This window comes from Stegostoma tigrinum, chromosome 47, assembly GCF_030684315.1.
Source record: "Stegostoma tigrinum isolate sSteTig4 chromosome 47, sSteTig4.hap1, whole genome shotgun sequence".
In the NCBI taxonomy this organism is placed as follows: Eukaryota; Metazoa; Chordata; class Chondrichthyes; order Orectolobiformes; family Stegostomatidae; genus Stegostoma; species Stegostoma tigrinum.
Genome location: NC_081400.1, coordinates 6,793,259 through 6,819,946, shown reverse-complemented (window position 1 = coordinate 6,819,946; position 26,688 = coordinate 6,793,259). Strand labels below are relative to the sequence as shown.

General features: G+C 50.1%; 1 protein-coding gene across 7 annotated transcripts in view; it reads right to left on the bottom strand.

Annotated features, from left to right (window-relative positions):
• gatad2b (GATA zinc finger domain containing 2B) overlaps positions 1-26,688 on the bottom strand; it is an 89,988-nt gene that overhangs the window by 21,651 nt on the left and 41,649 nt on the right. For 5 of the 7 annotated variants that reach the window (XM_059643035.1, XM_059643040.1, XM_059643038.1 and 2 more), the window contains exons 1-4: positions 24,959-25,270; positions 6,530-6,871; positions 4,631-4,760; positions 2,873-3,004 (exon numbers count right to left, since the gene is read on the bottom strand). In XM_059643035.1, the coding sequence (XP_059499018.1) occupies positions 2,873-3,004; positions 4,631-4,760; positions 6,530-6,858 (591 nt within the window). In that variant the 5' untranslated portion in view covers positions 6,859-6,871; positions 24,959-25,270. Of the gene's footprint in view, positions 1-2,872; positions 3,005-4,630; positions 4,761-6,529; positions 6,872-24,958; positions 25,271-26,688 lie in introns of those variants that run through there. The other 2 variants (XM_059643036.1, XM_059643037.1) reach the window with 2 other exon arrangements.

Below are 26,688 nucleotides of genomic sequence, written 5' to 3'. Positions count from 1 at the left end.
AGAGGAAGTATGTACAGTTTGCCCCAACACAATCTGACACTAAGTGATGCAGCAAACTGGGCAAGCCTCCTTTAATAGCATTTCCTGAAACCTGCAACAACCTCTCCTTTGCTTTAAAATCCATTCGCGGGATGAGGGCGTTGCTGGCTAGGCCAACATTTATTGCCCACCCTGAGTTAACTGTACTGTGGTTGGTCTGGGAGTCACCAGCAGGCCAGACCGGATAAGGGAGGCAGATATCCTTCCCTAAAGGATGTTACTGAACCAGGTGGCTTTGACACCAATTCGCCAGTGAGCTAGCTTTTAACGCAGGGGAGTTTGCTTCTATTAAATTCGAATTTCAACATTGGTCACAGTGGGACTCGAACCCACTTCCCAAAGAATTAGCCTGGGATTCTGGATTGCATCATCAGTATGCCAGCTCTATCCCTAGATGGACGAAGGCTCAGGTACATGGGAACACCACTGTCTGCAAATACCCTTCCGAGCCCCACACCATCCCGAAATATATCGGCTGTTCCTTTGGGGTCAAAATTCTAGAACCCCCTCCCTAACGGCACTGTGTGGGAGTGTGGAGTGTCCCTTAGCCACATTGGCGGGGTGGGGGTGGGGGGGCGGGGGTGGTGAAGATGGCAGCTCAGTCCCAGTTTCTCGAACATGTCAGTTAGCATTAGGGGTAATATGTGCCAGTCTCGTCAGTAGTGCTCACAAGCGAAGGAAATGAATTCACAGAGAACCCACAGAACAAACAGCACAGCACCCCCTCCCCCTACAACAACATCATGAAGTGAGACAGTACTGTCCACAGAAGCAAAATGCAGGAAGGCCGAGATAAAAACAGAAAATGCTGGAAATGTTCAGCTGGCCCTGTAGCATTTGCAGGAAAAAAAAGGGTGGGGAGAGAGGTGGGGGAGGGATGGAGGAAGAGGGTGAGAGTTTATAAGCTTGACATTTTTTCACATTTTCCAATTTTATTAGTAGTTTCTGTAGGTAGTGAAAGGTATCTTATTTTACAGACAAGGTGTTATTGAAACATGTTTCAGAGATAGTAGGAAATGTCTTTTTTTAAAGGCTTAATGCTAGTAAGGGCATATATGAGGTACGGAGTGAGGTGGCTAGCAGATTTAGAGAAGTTATTAGCCAGCAGGCTTAGTCAGAATGATGGATGAATGTCAGAGAAAGGTAAGAAGGCAGCTCAAAGGTCTCTGGGGGCTATTCCTCTATCAAATAAATATTCAGATTTTGGAACTGTAGAAGGGAAGAGTCTCTCGAGTAAATTGGAAGGACAGGTCAGTTATTTGGCACTTGGAATGTTTCTTATGATAGGCAGCATTTGACAAGACTTGGTAGAATTATTGTTAGAGAGGACTGTCCTGTCAGGAGCGCAGGCAGGAGTATTTTGTGGCAGTGAACATAAATTTAGGATAGCTTGTTGCTTCTGTGGTGCTAGGATTAAGCACGTCTCTAAACATTTCAAACATATTTTTAAAAGGTGAGATTGAGAAGTCAGAAATTATTGCATACATTGGTAAGAATAACATTTTTAGGGAAAAGATTAACTAAGTACAGAGTGAATTTAAGAGGATGGGAACTGCAGCATCAGGGAGGCTGACGTTTCGTGCCTAGACCCTTCTTCAGAAATCCCAAATCTCGGATTCTCCAGCATCGCAGTTCCTATTATCTCTTAACAGTAGTAATTTCTGGTTTACTCCCAAAGCCAAACTCAAACGAGGGAAGGAACAAAAGGTTCAAGGCGATAAATCAATGGCTGAAGAGCTGGTGTATTGTTCAGGGATTCAGGCTTCAGAACAATTGGAATGCCTAATGGGATAGAACAGATTTGTTCAAAAAGGACAGGTCTAACCTAAGCTGGCGAGGGACCAATATCTTGGTAGGGTGACTTTATACGAGAGAATTCTTCCACCTCTCCTCTTTAAGTAGCAGTGTAAACAGAAGGATTGATGGGGAAGGTTCTGAATGTGAGGACAGAACATCGATTGGCAAAAAAAACGACGAGACACAGTCAGAGTAGGTGGTAATTCCGAACAACAAAACAACAATTATTTAAATGTAAGGGGTCTTACAGGTAGGGCTGATGAACTCAGGGAGGATGGGGGAGAGTGCGCGCGTGGGCAGGGAGAGCGCGCGGGCGGTGGCGGGGGGAGAGCACGGGCGGGCGGGGGGGGGGAGAGAGAAAGCGGGAGGTGGGGGGGGAGAGAGAGAGAAGAGAGAGAGAGAGAAGAGAGAGAGAAGAGAGAGAGAGAAAAAGCGGGAGGTGGGGGGTGAGAGCATTGGAGGGGGAAGCATGCTGGGTGGGCTAGAGTGTCGTGGGGGGTAGTGAAGGAGAGCAGGAGGGGGAGGTGAGAGGGTCGGAGGAGGGGGTGAGAGAGCAGGTGGTGGTGGAGACTGTGCAGGAGAAGGGGAAAGACACAGCAAGTATGGGAGAGGGATAGAGAGCTTGGGAATGAGGGAGACAGTTGACGCATCGTGCCAATGGGTTTCCAACAGAACAGGCACCCACTACCTGAAATATGATGATGCCACCACTAAACATGTCTCCTTCTCCCCACCCTTTCAGCATTGTGAAGGAAGCAGATCCACCACAATCCCCTACTGTACTCTTCAGGTTGCCCCCCCAAAGCACCTCCCCATGCCAGGCCGTTGTGAACCTTGGGGTGCTCAACTCCAAGTCTGCTCCTTACTGCCATGCTCTCCCCTCAGGCTATGACCAGCTGGGAGTGCAGTGCCCCATATTCCCACTTGGACACTGGCTGGTCAGTGTTTTATGGGATTTCTGGGAGCTCAGTCCTTCCGAGCGTATCAGGAGCACAGGGTTCAAGCTTCACCCCACTGCTAAGGAGCTCGGTCTTACCTTCTGCACCACATTCTCCTTCTGTATCTGGCTCTGGCGGAGTTTCTTCAGCAGCACCAGCCTGGCTTCCTCCAACCGCAACTCGTCCCGAAGCTGCTTGATGATCATCTGCCGCTCCTCGGGGCCCTTGCCCTGGCGATAGAGAGAGAAGGTGTGACTGGCCTCAGGACCACAGCTTACCACAAGCCCTCCGACAGAAGCTTCCAAACCTGTGACCTCTACCCCCTAGAATGTCAAGGGCAGCAGATACAGGGGAACACCAGCCCCCTGCAAGTTCCCCTCCAAGCACCCCCATGCATGTCATCCCAACTTGGAAATACATCGGCCGTTCCTTCATGGTCAAAATCCCAGAACTACTTCCCTAACTGCACTGTGTCCCTGCACCATATGGGGACAGCTGAAGTGGGCAATTCGGGACGGATGATAAATGCTGGGCCCAGCCAGCAACAACCACATTCAGTGAATGAGTTTTACAACAAAAAAAATTCGTGGTTGAATGCAGTTCAATTAGCAATCGTTGAGGGTTAACTCAAGATATTAAGGGATATGGTAAAAGAGAGGATGAAGTTAGGTCACAAATCAGCTGGAATACTAACGAATGGCAGAACAGTCCTGAGGGGCTGAATGATCCTATGTAACAGGCTCAGAGAGGGGCTGATTAGACTGTCTGTGTAACAGGCTCACGGAAGTTGGTGGGGGGGTGGGGAGGCGGGGGCTGAATGGCCTCCTATTCCTGCGTTCCTGTTTACCTAAGTAATGAGAAAGGGGAACAGAAAGACTTGATAAGGCACCAGCACTGCTCCTGACCATGCCTCCCAAACCCTCCGTTAAACAGAAGGCTAAAATGAGGCAGAGACAGGAATAGAGAGATTCATCCTGGTTTCAGTCGTATTCAGTGTGTTTACAGAGCCACGTGGAGATTTCCCTTCTAATTTTTCCAAATATCATCAAGTTAATCCCTAATAAGATAGGGGAAAGCAGTCACAGGCTCAACCTGACTCTCTCAAATAAAATCAGGACAGAAGAGGGATAATGGGCTGTAATGGGTTGGCGTGTCGGCAATTTTGAGAGGGTCTTGCATGGATTTCAGGTGGGATGGTTCAGGCGTGGTGCCATTTATCAGGCTATGTTGGGTTTGGATTGTGAGACCTTGAAGGCTTCACTCTCTCATAACATCTCTGACACCTGAAGCTTTTACTGCAGGGCACAGTGAGAGACAGCAGCAATGCCGAGCTGGGAATTTCAGATCCAGCTTCTCGTATGCTGTGATAAATAAGATAGATCCTCATTTCTAAATGCATAACTTTCCTGTGTATAAATCCTTTCAGACAGGATGTCCTGAAGCACCCTACAACCAATAAAGTGCCTTTTTTAAAAAAATGGTGAAGAGGTTTAAACACAGCCCTGATGGCCTCAAGGGGTGGAACCCATGACTTCTGCAGGGAGCTTACTGAGCCAGCAGAACCTCACATTTTTCACCCAAGTGCAGTTATACTGGGCTAACGTTAGGTACATCAGTGTACACAATGGTGCGCACAGAAACACACACGCCACACCAAAACACACACTCCCAATGTTACATGCGTGAGCACACACACCCACCCACAGGCGCACACTCAAGTGGTTGGATAGCACGCCTGCGCGACCAGGCTTGTCAGTGCATGCACAGCATGCAGGATGACTGGGAGCGAGGCGCAGTGAGGTGGCAGTGCCTCACCGGGCATGTCTATCGTGCAGTGGGAAAGGCCAGCCACTTACCTTAAAGAGCTCCAGGTTCGCCACTTTGTTGCGGTCTTCGAACCTGCCATTGGCCCTCGGGCTGGATGCCTCATTGTCCGACAGCACGATGATATCTGGCGAGGGGGTGCTCCGCTCTCTATCCACGTCGCTGCAGGGGGCCGAAGAAGGCACATGTAATACCTCTGTCTCGTGGAAGACTCCTCCCCTGACCCCGAACCTGCTGGGGAGCTGTTCTGATGATATTAATTGCAGGCAGGTAGGTGGTGGACATTAACTGGAGATGCATTTGAGATTCTATTCAGAATGTAGGAGGAGTATGAAGTTCTCAGTTGAGATGAGAGATGCAAGCATTCAAAGGGACCACCCCCATTTGTCAATGAAGCCTGCTAAGGGGGCCCACTTGCCTGGAGGAGTGCAGCTTCAACAACACTCGAGAAGCTCAACACCATCCACGATAAAGTAGCCCCTGCCTGATTGGCACCACACCTACAAACATCCATGCCCTCCAACACTGACACTCAGTCGCAGCAGTGTGTACCATCCACAAGATGCATGCAGAAGTTCACCCACTACCAAACCTATGACCACTTCCATCCAGAAGGACAAGTGCAGGAGATACATGGGACCACCACCCCCTGCAAGCAACTCTCCAAATCACTTGCCATCCTGACTTGGAAATATATTATCGATCCTTCACTGTCATTGGGTCAAGATCCTGGAATTTCTTCCTGAACAGCCCTGTGGGTCAACCCATAGCACATGGACTACAAGGCAGCTCACCACCACCAGCTCCAAGGCAACTAGGGACTGGTGAGAAATGCTGGCCAGCCAGCAACACCCCCACCCCACCAATGAATTCAAAGCACACCATACATTCTCTGTTATCATCCTATAACTTGAACCTTCCAACTGCAAATTAACGTGAAGCCTCCACATGCTGGTAGCTCGTGAATACTGCCTCCCCCCTCCCCCCACCCCTTCACATCGATATGATCGGAATCCTCCCAGGACTTGGTAAGGGAAACCAGGGCAGGATTTATGGTTAATGGTAGTGTTGCTGAATAAAGAGACCTTAGGGTGTAGGTTCATAGTTCCTTGCAAGTGGAGTCACAGGTAGACAGGGTGGTGAAGAAGGCATTTGCCTTTATTGGTCAGTGCACTCAGTGTAGGAGTTATGATGTTAGGTTGTGATTGTACAGGACATTGGTTACGCTACTTTTGGAATACGACGTTCTATTCTGGTCTCCCTGCTACAGGAAAGATGTGCAGAAAAGATATTGCCAGGGTTGGAGGGTTTGAGCTATAGGGAGAAGATGAATAGGCCGGGGCTATTTTCCCTGGAACATTGGAGGCTGAGAGGTGAATAGACTAGGAGCAGAATGATGTGGTGGCAAAGCAGCTGAAGATGGAAGACCATAAGGCTATGGACAGACTGTAGATGCTGGCCCTGTGCTATTCCCCAGGGTGAGGGGGAGAGCAAAACTAGAGGGGCATTGTTTAACATGAGAGGTGAAAGATTTAAAAGCAACCTGAGGGGCAACTTTTTCACACAGACAGTGTGCATGTATGGAATGAGCTGCCACAGGAAGTGTTGGGGGCTGCTACAACATTTAAAAGGCATCTGGATGGCTATATGAATAGGAAGGGTTTAGAGGGATATGACCAAAATGCTGACAAATGGGACTTAGGATATCTGGTCAGCGTGGATGAATGGACTAAAAGATCCATTTCCATGCTGTACAATTCTCTGAATCCTGACCCATTCCTTGCCCTCCCTCCCTCCCTCCCTCCCCCTCTCTCTCACTCACACACACACACACACACACACACACACACACACACACACACACACACACACACACACACACCACCTGATGCTCTCTTCCCCCCCACCAGCCCTGAGCTGACAGCTTTTACCTTTTGTGGGCACTCATGTCGACTGGCTCATCCCCCATGTTCTCCTTGCCCGCTTTGCCCGCGCTGCGGATTTCCAGGCGGGGCTTCAGACTGCCGTTCAGCTTCTCCTCGCCCACCTTCTGGTGCTCTGGTTTGACCACCAGGTCCTGGGGCATCTCGGGGCTGGCCATGTCCTTGCGCTTCAGCAGGGCCAGCATCTTCAGCCGCTCCATGGCCTCATGGCCTTCCATCTTCAACCGCTTAGCCACCACGTCATCCCGCTCCTCGGCACGGTCCAGGCCTCGCTTTAGCAGGTGGAGCCTCAGGGCATCGTCCGTCATTCTGTCCATGCTGCTGTCACTGCTGGGTCGGGGCAGGGTGGGGGGAGCAAAGGCACAGAGATTAATTCCAACTACAGGCCCATGGTGTCGTGTTCTTGGCATTTACCCAGCAACATTCAACATTTTGCAGGAGCTTTATACAGCCAAACTGAACACTGAGCCAGGTGAGCAGACAGGAAGTCAAATTCTCACCCAAGGGGGGCACTTCAAAGGAGTATCAAAAAAGAAGGAAAACAGACGGAGAGAAAGAAAAAGATGTAAAAGGGGGAGAGAGAGAAAATGAGGAGGGAGGGGTTTAGACAGAGAGAGAATCCATAGAACCCCCACAGTGTGGAAACAGGCCATTCAATCCAACAAATCCTCTGAAGAACATCCCAGCCTGACTCATTTCCCTACCTCTGCATTTCCCCATGTCTAATAAGCATCCCTGGACACTATGGGGCAATTTAGTATGGCTAATCCACCCTAACCTGCACACCGTTGCACTGTGGGAGAAAACCCATGCAGACATGGGGAGAATGTGAAAACTCCATAGAGACAGTTGCCCGAGGGTGGAATTGAACCCGGGTCCCTGGTGCTGTGAGGCAGCAGTGCTAACCACAGCGAGGGAGAGGGATTTAGGCACAGAATCAGAGTCATGGAAACAAACCCTTCAGTCCAAATCATCGATGCTGACAAAGTTTCCCAGTCCCTTCTGCGTGCGTTTGGCTCATATCCCTCTAAACTTTTCCTATCCACGCACCCGTCCAAATGGCTTTTATGTGCCGTAACTGAACCAGCACCCACCACGTCCTCTGGCAGCTCATTCCACATACGAACAACCCTCAATGGAAAAGGTGACCCTCAGATCCATTTTAAATCTTTCTCTTCTCATCTTAAAATTATACCCTCGAGTTTTGAACTCCCCTGGGGAAAAGACGTTTGCTATTCACCTTATCAATGTCCCTCATGATTGTATAAACCTCTGAAAGGTCACTCCTCAACCTCATACACTGCAGGGAAAGAAGTCCTCGCCTATCCAGTCCCTCCATATATCCCAAACCCTCAGAGAGAGGAAGAGAGAGACAGAGTGAATGAGTTGGGGATGTGAGGTTTAGGCAGAGGGAGAGGGTTTACGCAGATATAGAACAGGTGTTTAGGCAGGAACTGAAATGGCCTGTATAAATACTGTAACTGGTAGGAGGCTGGGAATCCTTCAATGTGTAACTCATGTCCTGACTCCCCAAAGCCTGTCCTTAATTGACAAAGCACGAGTCACGAGTGTCAGGGAAATTCTCTCCACTTGCCTGAGTGGGTATGGCTCCAACAACACTCAAGAAGCTCGACACTATCAGGACAAAGCAGCCTCCTTGTTTGGTACCACATCCATAAGCGTTCACTCCCTCCACCACCGATGCTCAGCAGCAGCAGTGCGTACCATCTACAGGAAGGTCTGCCAACAGTAACTTCCAAATCTACAATCTGTACCTCCTAGAAGGGTGAAACTGAAATGCAGATAGCAGCACAACACTGAACAACGCACAGACTTTGATGATTGAAAAGTTCACAAGTTAGACCAGTGAGGCCTATGCACACAGTTCCAGTCTCGACATTACTTGACAGGATGGTGAGGCATTGGAGAAGGTACAGAATAGATTGACACAGAGGATACCAGGTGTGACGGGCTGCAATTATTAGGGAAAGCCACAGGCTCACCACCTTTTGTTAGAACACAGAAGGCTGATAGAGGACTTTAAGTTCATAAAACGGATTGATAAAATGAACATAGAGATGTCTCCAATTGTGTGAGGTCAGAACGTGGGGCCTCCGCATAAGACAGTCAGAAATGAAGCCAGTCAGGAATTGAAGGGAAACATCTCCACTCAGACTGTGGTGACAATATGCGTCTCTATCACCCTACCTTCTAACCTGGTTTCTCAGCTCACTTTAGCAAGCTCTGCCTTCGTACCCTTATGATTATTTTGATTCAGGTTTAAAACACCAATCTTAGATCTACTTTCTCCATCTTTAAAGTGAACATGTAATCCCATCGTGTTATGATTGCTAGATAAAAAGGTGCAGAGCTGGATGAACACAGTAGGCCAAGCAGGCTACCTGCTCCAGTGATGCTGCTTGGCCTGCTGTGTTCATCCAGCTCTACACCTTGTTATCTCAGATTCTCCAGCATCGCAGTTCCTACTATCTCTGTGTTATGATTCCTGTTGCCTAAGAAAGTCCTCTATGATGAGATTATGGATTCATTATACATTATCAGGCTAAGAATATCCTGTTCTCCAGTTAGCTCTTGAATGAACTGCTCAAGGAAATTGTCCCAAATATACTCTGAACTCATATCTGGGCTATTTTTGCCAATCTGGTTTGGAGAACCTATACATAAGTTTAATTCACCTGTGATTTACACACCCCACTTTGTGCTTCCTGAATACTCTGCCCACTGTGTAACTACGGTACTGTGGTCTATAATAGCTCTCACAAATGACCTCTAACCATGTCTACTTCTTAATTAGAACCTAACTACTTCTACATGGCGCTCATTCAAGTGGAGTTCATCTCTGACTATCAATGCTGATTACATTCTTTATTAATAGGGTTGCCCCTTCACCCGTTCCCAGCTTACTATGTTTTCAAATTGCAAAAAATTAGTATGCAGGTACAAAAATTGATTAGCAAGGCTGATCTGATCTCAGTTCCACTTTGCTCCCTGAGCCCATGATCCTTGGCTGTCGTAAGTCTATCTAACCAATTCTTGAATAAATTCAATGACACAGCCCCCCACGACCCTCAGTGGAACAGAACTGCACAGACCAACAAGCCTCAGAGGTGTATTGCAAGGGGAACAGAATTTCAAAGTCAGGATTATTTTACCCCATCTGGAGTTCAGTGTACAGTTCGGATCTCGTTATTTGAAAAGAAAATACATAATCGCCTTCAGAAAAGCTTCTCTTGACCCATTAGGATAGCACATGGCTCAGTGGTCAGCATGCTGCCACACAGCGCCAAGAACCTGGGCTTGATTCCAGCTTCGGACAACTGTCTGTACAGAGTGTGCACATATCCCGCTCTCTCCCCCCCGCCACAGACCCCACATCATGTCTGCGTGGGTTTTCTTCAGGTTCCCCCCAAGTGCAGGTGAGGGTGGATAGGCCGTGGGAAATGCAGGGTTACAGGGATAGGGTGTGTCTGAGGAGGACATTCTTTGAATGGTCAGCGTGGACTCAATGGGCCCAAAAGCCTGCTTCCACCCTGTAGGGATTCTATGATTCCTGGAATGAAGGGCTTTTCCAATGAAACAAGGTTGAGCATTGGAGAGGTGTCCATTTGAAATGCGCAGAATGGGAGGTGGTCTTATTAAAACATAGGAGATCCAAAGGGAACGGGACAGGCCGGATAGCAGGAGAATCTCTCCTCATGGACAAGGCCAGAGCTATGGATCACAGTAGAAGGGCATTTTTAGTTTGTAGAATTCTCTTCTACAGAAGGTAGCAGAGGCTGGATTGTTAACGTGAGTTAGATAGATTTCTAATAGTCAAGGGTCGTGGGAGACAGACAGCAAATTGGAATTGAGACCACAGATGTGACTTTACTGAATGGCAGAGCAGATTCAAGGGGCTGAATGGCCAAGTTCTGGAATGAAGTCCCATGGAACTTGCACCTGCACAGAGTATTTGAGATGAAGAGCAGACATGCAGTGAAGGGGAAGCTAGACACAAGGGAGAAACAGAGGGAAATCTGGTAGTGGGGTGGCGAAGATGAAGAGGGGAGTACGTGCAGCATGGACCAGACAGGCCAAATAGTCTGTTCCCATCCTGTGCAGGCAGTGTAACTTTATAAAGCTACTAACTTTGGGATATCAACAACGTCTCCTCACTCTCACACAAGGCACACATTCTTACTGTTGAATGTAATTGCCTCAAAGTAGCATTTAATTACAAGGAACAGTGCTCCGTCATTTTAATTAAAAATAACTTGTCGAGAAAAGATCTGCACTCCTGCTCACTAAACTGCTGGGCCATGACTGAATCTGATAGCCCCTCTTCTGGGACAACTGGCTACTTGTGTTTAAAGCTCTGAAAGGGATTCGATAGAGTAAATGTAGAGATGTTCTACTTGACAGGGTGCCATGGACACACAGTGAGCAGGGCATCAGCAGTCAGGAATAAATCTAATTGAGAGTCAGGAGAAAGGTCATCCCACAGAGAGAGGGGAGAATGGCAGACTCACTCCCGTGGGGAATGAAGGGTGTGCTCCTGTGGGGTGTCGGCAGGGGGATCACTCCCCCGGGGTGCATAGAGAATGGGGGGAGCTTGGAGAAGGGTGGGAGGTGGTGGAATGGATGCGCTCCCACGGGGAGTATGAGGTGAGAATGGGGAACTCTCTTCTATGGGGCATGGGGGCGAATGGGGTCTTGTTCCTGTGGGGAGTGGAGAAGAATGGGAGACTCTCTCACAGGGAGTGGGGGGGGAGAAGATGGGGGGGACTCGCTCCTGCAGGGAGTGGGGGGCGGGGGGGGGGGGGGGAGAAGATGGGGGAACTCGTTCCTTCAGGGAGTGGGGTGGGGCAGGGCGGGGCAGTAGAATGAGGTACTCAATCCCACAGGGTGTGGAGATCAATGGAGAGGTCTTGTTCCTGTGGGGACTAGGGGAAAATGGGGACTTGTTCCCATGGGGAATGGTGGAGAATGGGGAACACGATCCTAGGGAGAGTGGGGGACTCCCTCCCATGGGGTGTGTGGCAGAATGAGAATAGAGGGCTCAGTGCCGCAGGGACTGGGGGCTCACTCCAATGGGGAGTGGTGAAGAACAGGGGCTTGCTCTCATGGGGAATGGGACAGGAATGAGGGAATTGCTCCCACAGGGAGTGTGGAGGAAGAACGGCGGACTCGTTCCCACGGGGTTTGGGGAAGGACGGTGGACTTACTAACGTGGAAAGTGTGGAGGCAGTGAGTACTCCATTCTCCTGCGGGAAGTGTGGAGGGAGAATGGGGGACTCACTCTCGCGGGAGTGTGGAGGGAAAACAGGGGTTTGTAGGGGGGTGGGGGAGAATGGGGGACTTGCTCCCGGGGGAAGGGAGGAAGAATGGGGTCTCACTCCTGTGGGGTTTGGTTGGGGGGTGCGGGGAATGGGGGACTCATTTGTGCGGGTTTGGGGGGGGGGGAAGAGAATGGGGGACTTGCTCCCACAGGGAGTAGAGGGAGAAGGGGGGACTCGCTCTCATCCGATATAGTTGAGCCAAATATAACACATCATTACAAGATGGTCACTAATAATCCCCATCAGAAATTTGGGACAAATGCTTTCCTCAGGGAATGGGGCAGGGAATGTGAGACTCACTCTTACAGGGAGTAGATGAGGTAAATCGCAGAGATACACTGCAGGGAGAAGCTTGATTAAAGACATGTGGGAGGGAGGAATGCAAGAATAGAGAGTTGGGGGGTGATGAAGAGGAGAAACATTGGCATGGAGCAGAGAGGCTGCATGCACATGCTGGAAGATTCTGCACAACTTTACGATTTACACTATTTGACGTGGAGGATCATAAAAACCGCAAACCAACAAGTGAGTCAGAGATTACCGAAGGGTAGATGGACAAGTGGAGTTAAGGCCACAGTCAGGTTAACTGTGACCATATCAAATGGCAGAGCCGACTTGGGGCTCAAAACGGCCTATTCCTACTCCTTGACACTAGTTTGGGACAGGACTCTCGGCACAGACGTGCCCACACTACACACATTGCACACTCCCACTCATACTGAGGCAATTCTTTGTGTGAAGGCACTTGGCCGTGGTTTACTGATGAGAGGCCAGCCTATGTTGAGGTTCATATCCAAGAGAACCACACAGGAATATTCCCCCCTATGCTTCTCGATGGCTAGTGTTGTGATCTCAGTCTGTTCATTCGGCTCAGACCAGCTTCAAGTTTCATTGGTGGCCACAGCTGCACTGAGACAGTATCCATTGTAAACATTGAATAGCAGTACCATTATTGAGGGGAGGACCACACCAGCAGCGCCGTCTTTCAGTGTGACATTAATGCGATGACCCCAAATGCCCTCTGACAGGCAGCACAGTGGCTCAGTGGTCAGCACTGTTGCCTCAGAGCGCCAGGACACAGGTTTGATTCCACCAACAGGCGAATGTCTGTGTGGAGTTTGCATGTTCTCCCTGAGTCTGTGTGGGCTTCCTCCCATAGCCCAGGTTAGGTGGATTGCCATGGGAAATGCAGGGTAGGGGTGTGGGTCTCAGTGGGATGCTCTTTGGTTTGTCAGTACGGACTCCATGGACCGAATGGCCTGCTTCTACACTGCCTATGATTCTATAACTGTGTATGGTTCCATGGCAGTGTTCAAATATAGCAGGGGGCCTTCCCCGAGGAATCTCTGATCAATACTAAGCTGCCACACCCAGTTTCTCTGCTCTTGTATTTGCACCCTATTCTTTGCATTGTGTCCTCATGTCCTTCCTGCTGAACCAAATCACATTTCTCTGCAATAGTCTTACTACATAAATACAGAGGCTACAAGAGGTCAGAGGAGGGAATCCTGCAGCGAGTAACTCACCTCCTGACTCCCCCGCAAAAGCCTGTCCCACAATGGACAAGGCAGGAGTGTGATGTAACACCCCCCACTTGCCCCGGATGGGGGCAGCTCCGACAACACTTGAGAAGCTTGACATCATACAGGATAAAGCAGTCCACTTAACTGCCACCATATCCACAAACATCCTCTCCCTCTGCCACTGACCCTCAGTCGCAGCAGTGTGTACCATCTACAAGACGCATTGCAGGAATTCATCAAAACTTCTTAGGCAGCATCTTCCAAACCCATAACCTCTACTTTCTAGAAGAACAAGGGCAGCAGATACATGGGAACACCAACCCCTCCAAGTTACCCTTCCAGCCACACACCACCCTGACTTGAAAACAATTGGCCACTCCATCAGTGGGACTGGGTGAAGCTCCCTCTGCAACAGCACTCCAGATGTCTTTATATCACACAGACTCCAATCAGTGGTGCCCAAAGATATAAAAAGATATGGTGCAGAAGTGCTAATGTTGCACTGGGGTGGACAAAGTCCGACACGGCACCAGGTTAAAATCCAACAGGTTTATTGAACATAGGAATTTATATGCAGAGAGATAACGGCCAGATAAATTCTGTGCCTGTGCACTTCCCTCCACTTCACCCAACAAAGCAGCGGTGGTCTGAAAGCTTGCGATTTCAAGCAAACCTGTTGGAATCTGACCTGGTGTCGTGTGATTTCAGAATAAAAAGATAGTACAACCATTTCTGGTGTACACTGTTCACTGGGGAGCCTCAACGGCAGAGTAAACCATCGATATCCCCCACCCCTCAGTATCACACCACACTGCGTCCTTTCTCTTAAGCACACGAATAAAAATCCCTCTCACACTCATTCTTATGTACACATTTGATGCAAAGAATTACCTCAGTCTATATACTCTCAAGCATCTGATATAAAATGTCTCACACATCGTCTACACCCTCTGCTCATGTCTACACTCAACGTTTAACTTTCTCACATGCTCTAAAATCTCTCACAAGTATGTCTGTGATGTAACAAATTCTCAGTTCAGATCCTCTATCACTCTTGCGCACTTGGTATCAAAATTTCTCAGTCTACATCTCTCACAATGTAAAATATCTCACACACATGCTTTTTCTTGCACGCTCAATGCAAGAATTTCTCATACACGGCCTTGCTCATTTTTCCTTAACATAGTCTCCAGATAATTCTGCACGACGCTTCATCATATTGTTGCCTATCCCTCACTTTCCAGTTCCTGGGTGGCACAGTGGTTCAGTTAGTACTGCAGTCCCACAGCACCGGTCACCCAGGTTCAATTCCACCTTCTGGTGACTGTCTGCGTGGAGTTTGCACATTCTCCCTGTGTCTGTGACGGTTTCCTCTCATAGTCCAAAGATATGCAGGTTAGGGTGAATTGGCCATGGGAAAATGCAGGAATGGGGATGAGTCTGGGTGGGATGCTGTTTGGAGAGTTGGTGTGGCCTGTTTCCACGCTGTAGGGAGTCCTGGCTTGATTTTACATTTAGTTGCTGTTTCCAATAAAAATACATGGTTGCTCCTCATACTCTCATTCCCCTCTCCAACCTCGATTTGCTCTCAGCTCTTGAAAGTTTAACAAAGAAGTCAAAAAGCATCTAGTATGATTCTAGAGAAACAAAACTGAATAATTCTTATGAGTGGGCTGTTTGCTACAGACAGTCTTGTGCCTGGGATGAATCAGAAAGCTCTGCAGGAGAATAGCACAACACAACACTGGGAATGGGTCTCAGCCACTAACTCCAGACTGTCGCTGAAGGAGAAGGGTTTTTGCTGTTCAGGCCTAGTTGATACAGTTTGTTCCCTGATGCATACATATCCTTCACGTACTTTTGCTGTAATAACTAGGTGAAAGGCACAGAAGGCGAAAGTACGGTCGCTAGCAGGAGACTGTGAACTGGCTGAGGCTCTGGCCAGATATAGCTAGTGGGTCAGAAGGCACTTCCATGTGAGAGGTAAACAGGGAGGAGAGTCAAACGAAACACAAAACCTAGGGCATCCCAGTTGGGCCAAACAGTTGGTTTCTGCAGTTCCAACAAACTACTGAACTCTGCTCAATAAACGTGTTTAATTATACACTGAGCTGTGCTCAGAGGCATATTCTCTGCCACGCAAAAGGGGTAAGAGGTTGTAATGCGCTCTATTGATGTAAAGCCTAGTACGGAAGTAAACTACTCCATGCTAACTGGGCTCAGGACCATCTTCCATCCTGAAGGGTATGGGGGAGGGCAGTGGGCTGGTGCGGGGGAATAAATGATTCAGAGAGTGGTTCTCTTTCTTGCCTTGCAGTTGGAAAGTTGCAGGTTCACAATCCTGCGACACAGATTTAAAATCCAAAATACAAGCGGAAGCTGCCAGTTTTGGTGTCAGAGAGTCAGCACTGAGGGAGCAGGCACTGTCGGAGGGTCAGCACCAAGGGACTGGGCTGTGTCAGAAAGTCAGCGCCAAGGGAACAGCGCACTGTCAGAGGGTCAGTGCTGATGGAGAGCCAGCGCTGAGGGAACGGGCTGCATCAGAAGGTCAGTGCCGAGGGAGCTCCGCACTGTCAAATGCTGTTTCTTTAGACACGATGTTAAACAGGTGCTGCCTGCTTGCTAGGCTCTCCCTGTCTTCCTGGGCTCAACTTTACATGCATCCATAATCTGCTTGGCGACAGTAAGGGTGCTACGTAAATGCAGTACAGAACAGATGGGAAGAGAGATGACAAATCTGGTCTGAGGTAATTGGTGTGGAGAACAGGGGAGGAGTTTGGGAGAGCTCAGGAGTATCAGGAATGAGCTAATGTGGCGTGATCCCTACATATTACAAGTCGGGATGTTGCTTGGCAACAGCAGCCATGTGAGGGAGGTATGGCTGGGACCTTTCATAAAAATGAGAGCAATAAGCACATTTATTCAACGGTCTATGTACCCCGACATTGACATTTTCATCTTTTGTTTTATGAACAACACCGAATTGATCTACTCAAAGGACTCCCGTCCGCATCATTGTCAAAAGGGGGAATGATAGAGGGATGAAAGCAGTTGCTTTTATTTTTCACATCTTCCCGTGAAAGTAGGGGGTGTACTTAGTGAAGGTTTAGGCACCAGGAGATTCACAGAGATGTCTGTCAGGGGCTGGAACCAATACTCAGACGATCCCGGCTATCTCCAAGGGTTCATCGGGTCCGACTGGGTCGTCCGCCTGGGCTAAACTCAGGTGTGTGTGTGTGTGCGTGCGCGCGTATGTGCGCATGTGTGTGAGAGAGCGTGTGCGGGGCTTGGTTACTTGTGAATCAGCAATCCCAAATGTCAGCCAGCTAAAGCCGCAGCGCTACACTTTCCAGGCCTGTACTCCAAATACAACAAGCAGCCTGACTCCAGCACACAGGGGATGAGGCCACTCAGCCCACACTGCTTTCAGGAGACTGAGTGGATGGTGCTGGGACAAACACCCAGGTTCAAACGGAAAGGGTCTTGACTAACATAACAAAATGTGAGGCTGGATGAACACAGCAGGCCAAGCAGCATCTCAGGAGCACAAAAGCTGACGTTTCGGGCCTAGACCCTTCATCAGAGAGGGGGATGGGGAGAGGGAACTGGAATAAATAGGGAGAGAGGGGGAGGCGGACCGAAGATGGAGAGTAAAGAGATAGGTGGAGAGAGTATAGGTGGAGAGGTAGGGAGGGGATAGGTCAGTCCAGGGAAGACGGACAGGTCAAGGAGGTGGGATGAGGTTAGTAGGTAGATGGGGGTGCGGCTTGGGGTGGGAGGAAGGGATGGATGAGATGAAGAACCGGTTAGGGAGGCAGAGACAGGTTGGACTGGTTTTGGGATGCAGTGGGTGGGGGGGAAGAGCTGGGCTGGTTGTGTGGTGCAGTGGGGGGAGGGGACGAACTGGGCTGGTTTAGGGATACAGTAGGGGAAGGGGAGATTTTGAAACTGGTGAAGTCTACATTGATACCATATGGCTGCAGGGTTCCCAGGCGGAATATGAGTTGCTGTTCCTGCAACCTTCGGGTGTCATCATTGTGGCACTGCAGGAGGCCCATGATGGACATGTCATCTAAAGAATGGGAGGGGGAGTGGAAATGGTTTGCGACTGGGAGGTGCAGTTGTTTGTTGCGAACTGAGCGGAGGTGTTCTGCAAAGCGGTCCCCAAGCCTCTGCTTGGTTTCCCCAATGTAGAGGAAGCCACACCGGGTACAGTGGATGCAGTATACCACATTGGCAGATGTGCAGGTGAACCTCTGCTTAATGTGGAATGTCATCTTGGGGCCTGGGATAGGGGTGAGGGAGGAGGTGTGGGGACAAGTGTAGCATTTCCTGCGGTTGCAGGGGAAGGTGCCGGGTATGGTGGGGTTGGAGGGCAGTGTGGAGCGAACAAGGGAGTCACGGAGAGAGTGGTCTCCGGAAAGCAGACAGGGGAGGGGATGGAAAAATGTCTTGGGTGGTGGGGTCGGATTGTAAATGGCGGAAGTGTCGGAGGATGATGCGTTGTATCTGGAGGTTGGTAGGGTGGTGTGTGAGAACGAGGGGGATCCTCTTAGGGCGGTTGTGGCGGGGGCGGGGTGTGAGGGATGTGTTGCGGGAAATACGGGAGACGCGGTCAAGGGCATTCTCGATCACTGTGGGGGAAAGTTGCGGTCCTTAAAGAACTTGGACATCTGGGATGTGCGGGAGTGGAATGTCTTATCGTGGGAGCAGATGCGGCGGAGGCGGAGGAATTGGGAATAGGGGATGGAATTGTTTTGACTTGTTTGTCTTGACCAACACATGTTTGTTTAATTTGCAATCACACAGTCCTGGTTGATGGGGACAGATTCAAGAGAGCTTCACGTGGCATTTTAAACAGTCAAGGCAGCTTCACCTGCATTAACCTCGGCCTGCCCCTGTCCTCGCACTATTTAATGGGGGGGGGGCAGTGTAGAGGGAGCTTTACTCTGTGTCTAATCCTGCGCTGTCCCTGTCCTGGGAATGTTTGATAGGGGTGGGGACAGTGTAGGGGAAGCTTTACACTGTGTCTATCCCTGTGCTGTCCTTGTCCTGATGGCGTTTGATGGGAGACATTCTAGAGGAAGCTTTACTCTGTAACTAACCCCGCGCAGTTCCTGTCCTGGGAGTGTTTGACGGGGTGCGGGGGGGGGGGGTGGGGTGCACAGAGTACAAGAATCTTTACTCGGTATCCATCCCTGGGCTGTACAATCCCTCATGCCTCTCAGAGAAATATACAACAGGTTGAAGCACGTAGGCCATTCTGCCCTGCTGTACCATTTAATAGGATTGTGGCTGATCTGATATGGCTCGAGCTCAATTTTCCGATTTGCCAGTCCCTATAATTCTCGACTCCATCGTAGATATCCACGTGTCCTTCAGGGAAGGAAACCTGCCTTTCTAACATGGTCTGGCCTACAAGTGACTCCAGACCCAGGGAGATGGAGCTGATTCTTAATAAGCCTCTGAAATGGCTGAGGAAGCCTCTTTATTCAAGGGTGATTAGGGCATGCAACAAATGGTAGCCTCACCACTGACACCCATATCCTACCACAGAGGAAAACAATAGAAAAAAAAAATCAGAAATCAGCTAGGGCATCTTTCATGTTCTGAGGGAAAGATAGGACCACCTGTAACACACACACACAGGAGAGGAAATCCCTCCTGGTCTCCATTTCAACAGGTGACCGCTCATTCTAAAAAGAAACTTTCTGGGTTGCAGCAAGGGAGCCTGGCAGCAGCAGAGGCTATAAAGAAACTCAACGCTTTGTGGTCTTTCTGAACGGAGAGATGATGGGAGGAAGAAACATGGATGGAGCTGGGGGAGTCAACGGGGAGATGAAGTGATAGCGGTGGGAGGGGGAGGGGCAGAGGCAGAAATAGTTCCCACAAAGATGGGGATGAGGAGAAATCTGACAGGGGACTGACTATTTGTGCACAGTGGCTGATGGACTCCCCACTCTGCCCTGAGGTCTGTAACTGACCTGTTATATTGTGTGCTTCAGGCTGCAAGAACATAACAGCCTGACAGAAGAACAAGGACCAATTAACATGGTAGGTAAAGGAGGCACAAGGCTGCTGTTTGGTGGGGGAATGGGGTGCAATGAGAGCGAGAGCGTGGGGGGGCTGTCGAGCGAGAGCGCGGGGGGGCTGTCGAGCGAGAGCGCGGGGGGGCTGTCGAGCGAGAGCGTGGGGGCGGCGGGGGCTGTACAGCGAGAGCGCGGGAGCCGGGGGGGGGGCTGTACAGCGAGAGGGCGGGGGGGGCTGTACAGCAAGAGCGCGGGGGCGGGGCTGTACAGCGAGAGCGCGGGGGCCGGGGGGGCTGTACAGCGAGAGTGCGGGGGCGGGGGGGCTGCACAGCGAGAGCGCAGGGGCAGGGGGGGCTGTACAGCGAGACCACGGGGGGGGCTGTACAGCGAGAGCGCGGGGGCGGCTGTGCAGCGAGAGCGCGGGCGGGGGGGGCTGTACAGCGAGAGCGGGACCGTGAAGGAGAGAGACACACAAAGAGAGAAGAGAGAGAGAAAGAGAGAAAGAGAGAGAGAGAGAGAGAGAGGGAGGGAGAAAGAAGGAGAAAGAGGCAGACTGACACCGTGTAGCACAGGTCATGCATTAAGAGTGCTCAACATTACACCTCCTCCTGTGTTCTCACTTCCATTTCTCATCTGTCTTTGCAAATCAGCTTCACACCCCCGTGTAACACGTACACAGTGTCAGCTGTGGCCAGCATTGCTCCTCTGACTCAGATGGTTGTGGATTTGAGCCAGAAATCTGTGGGACTTCAATTTGAGATAGCAGACCCCATTACTATAGCATCTTAGCTGAAAGACAGCACGACTGATAGTGGGGCACTGACACTCCAGAAATACAGCGCTCCGTCAGCACTGACCCTCCGACAGCACCTGCTCCCTCAGCACTGATCCTGGCATTGTCAATTTGCGATTGTATGTACGCTGAAGGGAGAAGCTGGATAAACACAGAGGAGAAATTCCACCTCATCTCTGACTTAAATAGGTAACTACTTATTCTGAGATGTCCTCTGGTTCTAGACTCTCCCACAAGAGGAAATAACCTCTGCACATGCATCCTTGTCAAATCCCTCGAAGAATGTTGTATGCTTCATTAAGGCCACCTCTCATTCTAAGTTCCAACAAGGACAGGCCCAACCTAGCCATCCTCTCCTCATAAGACAGTCCCCCTCCATACCCAGAATCAGGAGAGTGAGCCTTCTCTCACTGTCTTCAATCCCCGTACATCTTTCCTTAGATAATGGGAGCTAGACTGTTCACTGTATTCTGGGTGTGGTTGGATTAGTGCTGAGTACAGTTTGAACAAGATGTCACAAGTCACGTAGATTCTCAGTCTCCTGGGAAAGTTGTGTCCGTTAGCTTCAATTTCTGAGCCTTACACAACGATCCTCTTTTTAAAATGGACTTTCAAAGTGCTCATGAGCCTCAAATATCCCTCTGGGCAGCAACATCCAGACAGTGAAGCTGCAAGCACCTCAGATACACTGGAACAAAGTGTGGACCCTCATGATACCATACAATGTGCACATAACCCAAGGGAAAGGGACAGAAGACGCTACACTCTCCCATTTGGCATGAACTAGAAATCAAAAGCTCCTGCATGTGAAACCACAGAGAACAGGAGGCCATCCTGCCCATCATGTCTAGCCAGCTCATTGAAAGAACTCGCCAATTAGTCCCACTCCTTCTCACCTTGCTTTCTCCCCCCACTCCCCCAGCCCCGAAGACTTCTGGAAATCTCTCCCTTTCACAGGCATTTTTCCAACCTTTCCCCTCCTCTTTTGGAAGTCCCTGTTAAATCCCCTCCCACGCCTGCCGTTTCAGGCAGTGTGTCCCAGAACGTGATCACTTGCTGCACTGACAAATTCTGCTCCTCATCTTCTCCGCCACCACCCCCACCCCCACCGCCCCTCTGCCCAGGCTCTTTTTCTGATTCCCTTCAACCCTCTGTGTCCCTCTGGTGTTTCGCGCTTCTGCCAGTGAGGATGGCTTCTCCCTCCTTCCTCAATCGAGCCCTCACAATTCTGGATGACCTGCTTAAATCTCCTTTGCTGCTCATGAGGAAACCACCATCTCTGTGAACTGATGCCCCCTCATCCCTGGCACCAGATCAGGGGCATTCTGCATAGAATACTGGATGATGGCTAAATCTGCTAACGCCTGGAGGAACAGGGTAGAAGAGAGGACATTGCACGCTCTGTTCTTGCCCTGGGAATGGCTGGATAGAAGAACCAGTGGGGTCTGACTTGCCAGCCCACTCGTCCTCTCCCACTCTGGGCAACTATCGCAAGGGTGTGATGGCTCCTACATGCTAAAACCCCAGCAAATTTATGGTGGCCCGAGAGACGGTGGTGGTGGTGGTGAGGTGGGGTGGGGGTTAGGTTTTAAGAAAGCTGGAGACAGAGCTGTTTCTGGGAGACTGGGGCTGCTGGAAACCACGGCCTGAGAAACACTGCCACCACCGCAATGTTCAACTGATGCAAATTGGTCTCTCTACACGGAGGGGAGCTGGCTACATGCTAAATAAACCAATGTGGAAAGCTGACAGTCGAGGGAGTACAGGTGAGTGTCAGGTTCAAGCAGACAGGACATGGCCCTTGACCACGGGGTTTGGAAGAGATTTATCAGGTCGTTGCGGCAAATGGAGAGTTTGAGTTACAAAGAGAGGCTGGACACTGCAGCATGGGAGCTGGAGGGGGTGAGCTTATGGAGGTTCATCAGCGGTATAGATAAGGGTTCTGGCAGGCGCCTTTTCCCCAAGGTGACAGATTTCAAGATTAGGGGCCATATTTTATAAGGTGAGAGGAGAAAGATTTAATAAGAGACATGACGGGCAATTTTTTTAAACTCAGAGGGTGGGTTCATGTGTGGAAATGGTAGGTATGGGTACAGTTACAATGTTTAAAACATATTTGGATAAATCCATGAATAGGAAAGGTTTGGAAGGAAATGGGCCAAATGTAGGCAGGTTGGGCTAGTTTAGTTTCAGATTATGGTCAGCATGAACTGATTGGACCGAAGGGTCTGTTTCCGTGCTGTATGACTTTGACTGTGAACGGAGCTAATCTTCGAGTTCTGGAGAAGAGTCAGACTGGTCTCAAAACATTAACTCAGTTTCTCTCTCCACAGATGCCGAGGTTCTCCTTTATTTCCTTGTTTCTATTTCAGATTTCTAGCAGTATCGTGTATTTTGCTTTGATCTCCTACAATGTATAGCACTGAAGGGAGCTGAGAGGCATGGCGGCAGTGTTCCTGGATGAGAACATGCTGCAACTGTACAAAACGTTAGTGCGGCCTCATTTGGAATATTGCGTGCAGTTCTGGTCGCCCCATTACAGGAAGGATGTGGAAACATTGGAAAAGGTGCAGAGGAGATTTACCAGGATGTTGCCTGGTCTGGAGCGTGGGCCCTATGAAGAAAGGCTGAGGGGCTTGGGTCTGTTCTCATTGGAGAGAAGGAGGCTAAGAGGGGATTTAATAGAGACATACAAGATGATCAGAGGATTAGATAGGGTGGACAGGGAGAGTCTTTTTCCGAGGATGGTAACTTCAGCTTGTACAAGGTGGCATAGCTACAAATTGAGGGGTAATAGATTTAAGACAGATGTCAGAGGCAGGTTCTTTACTCAGAGAGTGTAAGGTTGTGGAACGCCCTGCCTGCCAATGTAGTTAACTCAGCCACATTAGGGACATTTAAACAGTCCTTGGATAAGCATATGGATAATGATGGGATAGTGTAGGGGGAGGGGCTTAGATTAGTTCACAGGTTGGTGCAACATCGAGGGCCGAAGGGCTTGTTCTGCGCTGTATTGTTCTATGTTCTAAATCCAGAGGCCCGGGATAATGATATTGGGAAACGGGTTCAACTCCCACTCCTGCCCCCCGTGGGATTTTAAACTCAATGAATAAAATCGGGAATTGAAAGATCATTTCAGTGACAATGTATGCGCCATTGCTGATTGGGTTCACTGACGGAGAAAGAAATTTGCCAACCTTACTGTTAATACCAGACCCACAGTAAAGCAGTGATGCCCAAATACCCTCTGAAATGCCACTCAGCTCTACTAGAGGGTAGTTAGAGATGGGCAATAGAAGCAGGTTTTGTCAGCTACATTTCACAAATGAATGAGAAAAAGTAAATGCTGAGGCATAGATGTCCTCCCTTACAAAAGAGACTAGAATGGGGTGACACAGTTCATAAAGAAAGGGTCTTCCATTTCACTTGGAGATGGGAAGAAATGCCATCTAATCAGAGGATCACCAATTTCCCTCCCTCTGACAGAGAAAAGGGAAGGCTGGATCATAGAACATTTTTAGGACAGCGTGTTAGATAGATGCCTGACCAACAAGGAAAGCAAAAAGCGTGAGAGGTCAGACAGCAATTGAGGCCACAAACAGATCAGCGCATCATACAACGGAGCAGGACTGAGGGGCCCACAGCAAACCCACGGCGCCAACACCCTCCCCCCCTCAACTCTCACTTCTCTTCACTTTGTCCAGCATAGTTGAGTAGCCATCCCCTAGCCTGGTTACATTCACGTAGGTGGGAGGCTGATCACACAGGTGAGGAATACCAATGCATACCACCAGATAATGCCAGGATCTGGAGGGGGCAGGCAGACCGCCTGGGGGAAGACCATGCCACCACTGTCAGAGGACCTGAGTGTAGATCCCAGCCATCCTGTTGATTTGGGGGTGGGGGGGAGAAGAAAGAGCATGAGGTGACTCCACTGCTTTCCCTTCCTGGGTCCATGTGGTTTCTCTCACTGTCTCACATAAACATGTTGCGTCTTGTGATGCTGAGGTTCACTTCCTTGTTGAATGGCCCTGTAACCTCTCCAGACTGTTGTAATTTTTTTTTGTCGTCTGCGACGACACGGATCCCCTGGCGGGCGGCCAGTAGACTCAGCAAGATTCCCACAAGAGCTGGGCTGAGGAGGAATGTACAAGGGCCAGCTGGGGGTTGGGGAGGGGGTGTTCTGTGAGCGCGCGTGCTTGTGTGTGCATTTTGTGAGTTCTTGTGCATGTTTTGTGAGCGTGTGCACATGGTGTGTGTGTGTATGTGTGTGTGTGTGTGTGTGTGTGCGCGTGCGTGTGGGTGTCTGTCTATATGTGGAGAGACAGAAAGAGATACAGCGAGAAAGAGCGTGAGCATGTGAGTGTGTGTGAGAGAGAGAGGGAGACAGAGAGAGAGACACAGAGGGGGGGGAGAGAGAGAGAGGGATGGAGAGAAGGGGGCGGGAGAGAGAGAGAGAGACACAGAGAGGGAGAGAGAGCGGGAGAGAGAGAGCGGGAGAGTGAGAGGGGGGGGAGAGAGAGAGAGAGAGAGAGAGAGAGAGAGAAAGAGAGATAGAGAAAGTATGTGACGAGTGCCCCTCAGACAAAGGAATTTCATGTGAGGAGGAGACAGAGAGAGAAAGTAACGATGCACAATCTGCACTCACACACGCCTCCCTTCATGCCACACAGCAGTTTTTCTTTCCTTAAAAAAAATCACACACACATGTACAAATATTTCTTGGTACTCACAGGGTCAGGCTCCTCCCCTGTCTTGCTCTGTTGCTGCCTACAGCTGTTTGGAGAATGAAAGCGGGGATTCAGTACAGTTCACGAGACAGTGGCTGGGCAGCCCCACACTCTGTGCCATCCCTGCCGGAACTGGCTGGACCCTGGCGAGAGGGTGCCCCTTGCCAAGTGCTGTGTTTACAGAGCGTGGAGGAGACCGGCGCTGGTTCGCAGTGCCTGGCAGCCATGCACTCGGAGGAAGGGAACCGGTTCCAGCTGGTCTTTAACCTCAGGGCGACAGTAATCTCTTCAACATAACTCGGCTCTTCACCACCCCACTCCCGCACCCCATCCCCCCAACTCCACAGAAACACCCCGAGCCCCTCTTTTTTTCTGGCAGTCCCCGGGAAATGACTCACAAAGCACTCTGATTCGCTGACTGAATCCAGACTCTAAGCATCAAGGGGAAAGCAGGGGGTGGACGTTAACTCTTTCACAGATCAGTCCACCCCATATTCTCCCCAAACCATCACACCATTGGCCTCAGCTTCCCTTCTCCATTAACAACACCAACCACACTCCCAAAAACTCGCCTCTCTTGTTCTCCCCATCCCCTTTGCACTCCCCAACCTCATTTCCCCTCACACAACCCTCCTCCCCTTCCACTCCCTTACCCTCGTGCTCCCCCACCCCTCACACATTATCCCCAGCCTCTGCCCCCCACCACGCACTGTATCCCCTCACACAAACCTCCACCCTCACCTCTTCTCTCCCCCAACAATCTCATCGTTCGCTCACACAACCACCCCATCTCCGCTGTCCCTGTCCTCTACCACGCCCGCACCCCTGCCCTCCCATCCCCCACATACCCCTCTTGTTCTCCCCTCGCATGCTCCCTCCACCACCCAAACCTCAGTGCAAGCACCATAACCCTGTTACATGCTCCCACCTGCCTCCAACCCAACCCTTCCCCACCCACCCCAGCCCAGCCCTCCCCTCCCATGCTTCCCCCGCCCCACCCTCCCCCTCACACATTCATCCCTGCCCTCCCCTCCCTCCATGCTCTCTCCCACCTCCCCAAGCTCACCCTCCCCCTGCCCTCCCTTGCACCTTCCCACTGCCCTGGCCCTCCCCTCCCGCTCACATCCTACCCTCCCCCTGCCATCTCCTCCTACGCACATTCAACACCCCCCTCCCCCTGCTTATGCCCCTGCAATCACATTCCTGACCTGTTGCCCTCTGTATCACCAACCTGTACAGCCCTCCATTGCTTCACTTCCAGTTCCCTGAGGGACGGCTAACATCCCAGAGCTACAAGTAGGTCATGTCAGCTATTTGCCATCTCTAAAGAATATTCATAAACGAGATGGGTTTTTACAACAATCGATACTAGCCTAAATTTTTTTCTAGATTTTTAAAATTCAAATTTCACCATCTGTCATGGTGAGATTGAAACCGAGAACATTAGCCCAGGATTCCGAATTTCTGATCTAGTGACATTATCACTATCACACTGCTCAGCACTAGAAGATACTGCTTTTAAAAAAAAGTTGTCCTGAATACACTCTTTGAATTCATGGTCCAGACTACCTTTGTGAATGAGAATCACCAAACCTGAATAAATTGCTCTCACAAGAGATGTCTTCACCTTCCTGTTTCTAATTTCCACTCAAAATGATTCCATACCTAGCACTTCAATCTAAGACCATCTCTCATGGCCACACTCATGTCACCCTTGACTAATACAGCTATCC